We start from the raw sequence: 9,343 nt of genomic DNA on the forward strand, positions 1-9,343 counted from the left end.
CAGTCCCTTCAAACACTTATTTCTCTGACTGGGTTCGGACTGTTTTCTCTCAGCAACAGTCCAATATCTCTAAGCAGTTGAACCAAGGAAGCAATACGCACTTACAGTACCAGTTACATCTCCTTCTGCTCCCCTGGCAATTGCTTCTACATCGAATAATCGAAGCTCAAATTAAAAAAGGAATATCCAATAAACAACTATGGATACAATTGACTCCAGACAGGAAGACCCGATCTTAGAAATAGATGTGGACACCAGTCAGCCATTCTTCTCAAAAAAATACAAACCAAAGCCTGAATGCCATAAGTCAGTCACATTAAAAAAAATCAGATACAGCTTCTACTAAACACCAGTAATGCCTTATATTCTACAATGGAATTGTAGAGGATTTCATAACAACCTTAATGATATTCAAATCTTAACTGTGCTACTCTCCAGTTGGTTTTTGTCTACAGGAAACCTATCTAGCTTCTCAAATTTCTACCAACATAAAAACTGTTCTATCTAACAACAAGATCATAATATTTCAAATGCTGCCCATGGGGGTGTGGCCATCTTAGTTAATACAAAGATCCTGGCCAAACAAATTGTTTTGCAAACTGAAATTGAAGATGTTGCTATACTTTTGATAACCCAGATTGCATTAACACTAGTATCAATCTATCTCCCACCAAGATTTTGAAAACCTGCTAATGCAGTTACCTTTCCCTATCTGTCTCTTGGGGGATTTCAATGGCCACCACCCCTTATGGGGATCGACTAAATTAGATAGACACTGCCGAATAATTGAAACCTTTCTGGATAAGTAAAACCTTGCTGTTCTTAATATTGGTGCACCCACTCACATACAATTACCGATCTGTCAATATGCTCCCCGATTCTGTTTCCAATCATGGAATGGTCCGCTATAGATGATCCCATGGGAACTGACCATTTTCCAATCGTGTGCAATCTGCTCACTACACAACCACCATTAGCCCAACCCTGCAGGAAATGGACATTCTCTTAAGCCAACTGTGTAAAATTTCAAATAGCTGTCAGCCTGAATGAGAAAATTATATGAACACAGCTGATAGATGAAGCCACAGATTTATATCACGTCACACCTGTTATCTGCAGCTGAATGCTCAATACCATTGTCGATCCCCCTTCCCGACTGCACCATAACGATTGGTGGAATGAAGAATGCACAAAAGCAAAAAATAAAGCGTGGAATTCTTTTCGTAGATCCCCAACCACAGTTAACCTTATTAACTATAAGAAGCTAAGGACAAAAGCACGTCTCAAAAAGACAGGCCAAGAAGAATTCCTGGATTCGGATTGCCTCTACCATAAACAAAAACATTAACTCCAGGTTAATATGGAAGAAAATTATGCAGATTTCTGCCAAATTTCCAACCATCCCTTCCCCAGCTCTTTTATGGAATGGACAAGAACTCTCTGCTCCTGAGGACATTGCAAATGCCTTGAGCACAACCTTTGCCCAAGATTCAGTGGCATCGACTTACTCTCTTTATTTCCAGAAAATTAAGACCACAATTGAACAGTGATCCATCAACTTTTGAATCTCTGTACTGCTTCCATATAACCTGCCTCTTCAATATTCTGAACTTCAACATGCTATCAAGACAATGCACAACAGTACCGTTGGGCCAGATGGAATATATTATATCATGTTACATCTTGATGAAAAAAAATTTACAAATACTGCTGGTCTTCTATAACCGAATATTTCTGAGAAACTTTTATCTCACCTCTTGCCACCTTGCCACAGTTATAGACCAATTTCCCTCTCCGGTTGCCTTGGTAAGTTACTTGAAAAAATAATCCATAATCAACAAGAAATGCAACATCTACTGAGTAATAATTAGCATGGCTTTCACCAGAACAGAACAGGTCCTCCTTAGATCTCATGATCAAAGCTGAGTGTGCAATTTGTAATGCCATTGTAAAAAAAAAAAAAAACATCTTGTTATGGTTTCCATAGACATAGAGAAGGCATTTGATACTACCTGGCATCATAGCATTCTCAGTAACCTTCATGCTCTTGGTCTACAAGGCACCCTGCCTATATTCATTAGAAACTTCCTTCAGAATCGTTCATTCCAAGTTCAATATCACAACTAATTTTCTGTGACATTTTTACGGGAAGGAGTACCACAAGAGTCTGTACTGAGTGCAACTACTTTTGCCCTTAGAATCGATTTAATCGCAAAAGAGCTACCAAATACTGTTCAAACCTACCTTTATGCTGACAATCTCTATTTCTTGCCATTCTCAGAACATGAGATCCATTGAATGGCAATTGCAGCTATCACCTGCCAGAGCAGAAAACCGTTGCAATCCATTTTTGCAATCAACGTAAATTACATGCAGATCCTGAACATTCCAGTGACTGACATCAGATTCTTGGGAATAATCCTTGACAGGAAGTTAAATTTTATTTGAGCACATTAAATTTGCACATTAAATACCTGCCTCAAAAATCTGAACATACTAAAAGTTTTATCTGCCATGCCTTGGGGAGTAGACCATACGTTTTGTTGCTCTTATATAGAGCATTGATCAGATCCCGTTTGGATTATGGTGCTCCAATCTATGATTCTGCCCGAAAGAGCACGCTATGTTGGCTGGATCCTGTACAGCATAGTACATTGCAGATTGCCCTTGGTGCTTTCAGGAATCTCCAATGCATAGTTTATATATCGAAACTCATGAGCCTCCTCTATGCTTCCATAGGAAAATAGAACAGTAGACTTTCAGAATAACGGTGCCTTCGGGGATTCAAGGTGCCGTTATTTCGATTTTTCTGTTATCTAGAAAGTTTTATTTTTAATGTATTTAATGCAAAAATAATGAGGCCAAATAAGAAATAGAGAGATTAAGAATGTAATTTTATTAACTGCACATAAAAAAACAAAAATGTTGACGATCCAATGTTATATTCTGCCATTAATATGCTTCTGCTTATGCCCATTCTATTTTCTTTATTATATCAAGTTTAGTCTGAGTTCGGAAGTTCGAACCTCCCCTGGGTTCGAATCCCATCGATAATGCAAGGCACTTTTATAGGCTTTTTTCACTCCATAGCTGAGTTAATGGGTCTCAGGCATTGATGGCAAGCTTTTTTTTTCCCGGAAACTGGGGTTTTTCTTGCAGCAAAACAGGCAAATCGAGCAGAGAATGCACACAATTTACAGACACAATACACATGGGTATATGAATTAACATTCCGGGTGACCCTAATTTAATAGTTTGTATTACATCAAGTTTGTCACTAAGCTTTAATGTTGTTCTTATTAAGTATGCAGCCCGAATACAAAGTTGTTGTCAGCATCCTATTGAGCCATACGACTTTAATCCGCCACTGCAAAATCTCTAGAGAAATAAACTCACTATTATAAGACCAGCAGGCTTACATCTTATTGAATTTACACAGAGTTGGAATGTTCCTATTTTCAGCAGGCAACAAGTAATGAATTACTTGCAACCACCTTGGACTCCCCCTCCTCAATTAACCTACAATACTTATCTTCATAAATGGGGAAAGAATCACCTACCAATAATCAACAGGAAACAACTCCATGCAAGCCATATTCAGAAATATGCTGATTTTTTGCCAATATATATATACTGATGGCTCCAAATCGCATTCAGCCATTGAAGCAGTGGCAGTATCTTCTTCTAATATCATTTCGGCTGCCCTTCCACATGAGTATAGCAGCTTCTCAGCAGAACTCCTTGCAATAAAATTAGCTTTAGAAAATCTGAATCACTACCCATCTCTAAAATACATAGTATACATGGACTCCCTCAGCTCAGTTACAACAATTCAAAACTCCTCCTACAAGGTTCACCCTGTATTAAATCAAATAAGAAGTCTCCTATTGCAAATTGAAGAACGTCATCAATCAGTGACCTTTTGCTGGATCCCAGCACATTCCGGGATAAAGGGGAATGAACTCGCTGACAAAACTGCTAAAAATCCATCAACTTTTGATTTAACCTCAGTCCCTGTTCCAGCATCTGACTACAATCACATCATACAAACAGATGTCTCACACAGTGGAAAGAGCTATGGCACACCCAAACCAGTAATAAACTCTACCAGTTGAAACAGGACCCAAAGCTTTGGCACCCTAGCACCAAAACAGTGCAAAGAGAAGTGGTACTTGCACAGGCACGAATAGGGCACGTGTATCTGACTCACCTCCTCACAGGAGAGGATCCTCCTCAGTGTCCACACTGTTCAGCACATTTATCAGTGAAACATATTCGGATTGTGCCCACAGTATCAACAGGACAGAACATCCATCCTGTTTACCCTGACAAATTTACAAGAACTGATGACATTAAAACATATTATTGGCAACAAAGCAAATATCAATAAATTTTTCTCTTCTAAAAAAAAATTGGAATGTATCAAATTCTGAAAGATCTCTGTAATAAAAATGAAGTCGTTACAACTGAATTTTGTTTTTTAGCATTTCCCTATGAATAGGTTGACTGTAGCCCCAGCAGCTAATGCACCATTAAACCTCCATAACACACACACACACACACACACACACACACACACACACACACACACACACACACACACACACTTCTGCAGAACACAAGAGTAAAACTCATGATACTCTCTGCTCTGTCCAGCAAAGAGTATTAGCATTAGCATTAGTAGAGGCATTTGATGCAAGAAAGCAAGCTTATGCAGCATCAGCCAAAAAAAAAAAAAAGTAACATAAATAAATAAAAATAACCACTTCCACTTCACCCCTCTGTTCGTTCGAAATACCTGTCCAGCTGAGCCTTAAACTTATTTAGGCCATCAACTTCCACGACAAGGGATGGAAGTCTGTTCCACCCACCAACCACCCGCTGGCTAAAGGCAAATTTCCGCACATCTATCCTACATCTGTCTTTCCTCAATTTGAATTTATGCCCTCTCAGGTGATTTTTCTGAGCTAGAGGAAGAATCCCATCAGCATTGAGCATGCTCAAACCATTCAAGGCTTTGTACACCTCTATCAGATCACCCCGCTGGTGCCTAGTTTCCAGACACTGTAATTTGCAAAACTTAAGCCTTTCTTCGTAAGAGAACCCCTTTGTCCCATTCACCAATCTAGTTGCCCTTCTCTGTACTCGTTCCAGCAGCTCTACATCCTTCCTGAAATGAGACCTCCAGGCCTGTATACAGTACTCTAGGTGTGGCCTGACCATTGCCTTATACAAGGGAATAATCACCTCCTTATCCCTGCTAGAAAAATTCCTATATATCATTGACAATACACCATGAGCTACTCTTGCAGCTCGTCTGCACTGCTCAGAGAACTTCATATCTGCCTGCACCACCACCCCCAGGTCCCTTTCATTCTCTACCACTGTCAGTGTAGTACCACAGAGTTGATACGCTGCTCTGGGGTTGCTGTTTCCCATATGTAGTACTTTACATTTGTCAATGTTAAACTTCATTTGCCACCTCGAAGCCCATCTGCTCAACCTTTCCAAATCCTGTTGCAGCAGCATAGTGTCAGTAGTGTCCTTGACAACCCTGCCAACCTTCGTATCGTCTGCAAACTTGGACATTAAGCCTGATATACCATCATCAATATCATTTATAAATACAGAAAACAATAAAGGCCCCAATACTGAACCCTGAGGGACTCCACTAATAACATTAGTCCACGATGAGCAGTGTCCATTGATTACCACTCTCTGTCTTCTCCCCCTCAACCACCCCTTTATCCATAGCAGCAACTTGCCTCCAATGCCACACTGCTCCAATTTGTGCAGCAGTCTTCCATGTGCAACAGTATCAAAAGCCTTTCTAAGATCCAAGTATATAATATCAAAGTTATTCCCTGCATCCAGTTCTTTTGTGACTGCATCATAGTATCCAATCAAATTGGTCAGGCAAGACTTCCCCTTAACAAAACCATGCTGTGTCCTAGCTATAACTGAAGTCTTGTCTAGATGATCCTGCAGTGCTTCTTTCACCAGTGCCTCCATTAATTTTCCGGGAACAGAAGTTAAACTCACAGGTCTATAATTACTTGTGTCAGCCTTTGATCCCCCTTTGTGAATTGGGGTCACATTTGCACATCTCCAGTCAATGGGTACCTCCCCTGAGTCCAAGGAAGCTCTCATAATTATGGCTAAGGGTTTGCTTACCTCCTTTGCTGCCTCCTTTAATATAACTGGATAGATCCCATCCACCCCAGGTGCCTTTCTTGTGTTTATCTTCAACAATTTCTCCTCCACTTTGCTCTCGGTTATTACAAGATTCTCTAGCTTACTGCTAGAATTGAATACACCTCTGGCATTCCCCTCGCTGAATAACTCCTCATGTGTGAATGTCGATGCAAAATATTCATTTAGTTTGTTAGCTACCCGAGCAGGGTCATCAACAGTTGACCCATCGATCTCAAGTGGACCAATCTGATTCATCCCCTTCCTTCTAGAGTTTACATAAGTAAAGAACTCTTTGCTGTTTTTCTTCGCATCCCTTGCCAAGGATCTCTCGTAATCTGCCTTCGCCTGCCTAACCTCCTTTGTAACTTGGTTACAGATCAACTTGTATCTATCATAGGCGTCCGTGTCACGTGTTAATTTGTATGTATCCCATGCATTTTTCTTCTCTGCCATATGCCTCATTAGTTCATCTGACAACCATTTAGGCCTAAACCTTGAACAATATTTCTTAGTTGGTATGTAAAGCCTAGTAGCTTCCACGATAAGTTCTTTGAATGCTTCCCATTTTGAATTTGCTGTTGGCAATATCATCAGTTGATCCCACTGTATAGAATTTAAATACTGTCTCAGTCCATTGTAGTCGCCTTTACGAAAGCAATACCCCTTCCCTTTACCCCTAATGGTAGTTACCTCTTTGAGTAACTCCCACTTCAGCACACTGTGATCACTGCCACCAAGTGGTTCATTTATCTGCAGATTCTTAATGCATGAAGAATCACTACTGATAATCAAATCAAGAGTATTACTCCCTCTAGTTGCCTCCCGAACATGCTGATGTAGAAAACAATCATCCAATAAGTCCACAAAAGCCTTGCTACTGTGTGAGTGACCAGCCCCCAAATTCCAGTCAATATCTGGGAAATTAAAATCCCCCATTATAAGACTCTCTGATTTACTGGCCCACTCTATTTCTCCGAACAGTTTCTTATTATACTCATCAGAGTCATTAGGCCTATCATGAGTGTCCAGAAATCATTTCCAGAACTGTTACTAATACATGTATTATTGTTCAAAGAAAGTTATTTGAGAGCATCTGTTCTAGGTTCGGTTAAGTTTAATATAAGAGACCATTAACTTAACTTTGTATTCTGTGTTTTTTTTTTTTTTTTTTTCTCATTTGTATAGACAATATATGGTGAGATTCCTCTGGCTAAGGAATCACGAATGTATATTATTTAAGTTAATAAAGAACCTTATTATTATATATTTAAATAAAAAATGACTTAAATGAATACTTTTTAATTGGTTTATACTGTCATCTTTTTGTATTATGTACAATAGATTATCATTACATTTTTTTTTTATTTCAGGTTTAAAGAGCCTCTCTCCCCCGTTAACTATTGTACGAAAAACTTTGGATTCTAATGAAAATCCAGATGATTACCTTCCATCAGTAATGACCTGTGTCAACTATCTAAAACTTCCTGATTATTCTTCTCTGGACATCATGAGGGAAAAGCTGCAAATTGCAGTTAGTGAAGGACAACATTCATTTCATTTATCCTGAAGTGCCACAAACTATATGTAGAATCTTTTAATGTGGTAGCCATCTACAAACAACCTCAGTTGGTGTTACTACTGCTGCTGAGTACTGAAAAATGCTAAGAAAATAACACCAATGGTGCTAGTTCACAAGTGTTCTGTGTTCCAGCATAAAGAACTTTGGAAAGTCTGACCTTTAGCCATCTGAAGAATTGACAGAGTTTGTGTTTAAAGCCATGCACAGACTTACTCGCTCAGCTTCTCATTTGTCTTGCCACCGTCCCACCTACCTCATAGAAAGTGCAGTTTTTTGCTCATAGGAGCCCCAGAATTTTTTCTTCTATTTGTGTAGTTTGTCTTGACTTTTACACTTTATAAAGCAGTGACCAAGTTTGGTGTTTCTAATGAATACATAACTAATTTCGCAGTTATTTCCATACAAGTCTATCCATACTGGGTTCTTGTGCTCTTGTCTACCAGGATGGCTGTGTCACTGAATACAAGACTTGACCGCCACATTATGGGTACCATGTATGTATGAGCATTAGTTGTCACATTTTTGGTTTCACAACAGAATTAAGCATTTTTGCTTAATCATCCTCCAGTTCTTCCAGAAGATCAGGAGGTTAGCAAGTGAATATGCAAATTTTGACATTAAAAAATTATAAAATTTTAAAACAGTTATTTGAGGCTGATTTTGAGACCAGTGCATGGATTATTTTTTAAATTAGTTTTCGTTAAGTCAGTTATTTGGAAAAGAATGGTGAGTAATTTTTTACATGAAATTGCAGAGATGTGAAATATTTAATCTTGCCAAGGGTATTTAAAAACTGTTAAAGGCTCCCTGAAATTATCAAGTAAATGCAGCAGGGAAATATATGGTTCAAAGAAAAACTGTTTGCCATTCCTGTGTACTGCTTTGTTCCCTTCTTGTGTTTAAGTCGGAGGTGAATTGATCATAATACACATGAAAGGAACAGTGGTTTTCATTGTTTATAACTGTACCTTTACTACTTGGCCTTTTTTTTTCCCAGGTGCCTCGGAACACCTAAATATACTAAAGCATATTCAGTGATGGGCACAGAAAAGCTGTTCTGTGAAAGCCTGATGATGAAAAAAATAATAATAAAAAAAGAGTGAGTAACGAGTAACAGAAAGGTTACCACTATTCTGTTAAGAGAATAAAAGCAGAAACACAGATGTGTGCTTGGCTTTACTTTACAGCAACACTAAAGTGAACTATTTGTAGCATTAAAATTGTCCTTTTTCAAAAAAAAAGTGTATCATGTTTTTGTCTGTTTTAATTGTACAACACTGACATGCATATAGCTGTTACATAATTTATCTTTGTTTCTCTAAAATTGTATAGTGAAATTCCATATATGCTAAAACTGGTACCATAGCATCATGGCAAGCAATAATACTTAGGTGTCTTGATACTTGTTTAATTTAATAATTTTTATACACTTCTTTTTTTAATTATCATTAACTCAGTTTTTTGTCTTCTCTGCATACAAAAAAATTTGCTTAGTAAATTGTTCCTGCATACATTGATTTTTCTTTTAAGAGTTTTGGGATTCAAACAAGTTTTTTTTTTTTTTTTTAA

General features: G+C 38.3%; 1 protein-coding gene across 3 annotated transcripts in view; it reads left to right on the forward strand.

The window, feature by feature from the left end:
* Window positions 1-8,979, forward strand: part of ctrip (E3 ubiquitin-protein ligase ctrip) — an 894,611-nt gene extending 885,632 nt beyond the window's left edge. For all 3 annotated transcript variants that reach the window (XM_090377644.1, XM_090377653.1, XM_090377662.1), the window contains one exon: window positions 7,566-8,979. In XM_090377644.1, the coding sequence (XP_090233770.1) occupies window positions 7,566-7,762 (197 nt within the window). In that variant the 3' untranslated portion in view covers window positions 7,763-8,979. The remainder of the gene's footprint in view (window positions 1-7,565) is intronic.
* The last annotated feature ends 364 nt before the right edge of the window (window positions 8,980-9,343 follow it).

This window comes from Mastigoproctus giganteus, chromosome 1 (genome assembly GCF_048544385.1).
Source record: "Mastigoproctus giganteus isolate SK-2022 chromosome 1, ASM4854438v1, whole genome shotgun sequence".
Lineage (NCBI taxonomy): Eukaryota > Metazoa > Arthropoda > Arachnida > Uropygi > Thelyphonidae > Mastigoproctus > Mastigoproctus giganteus.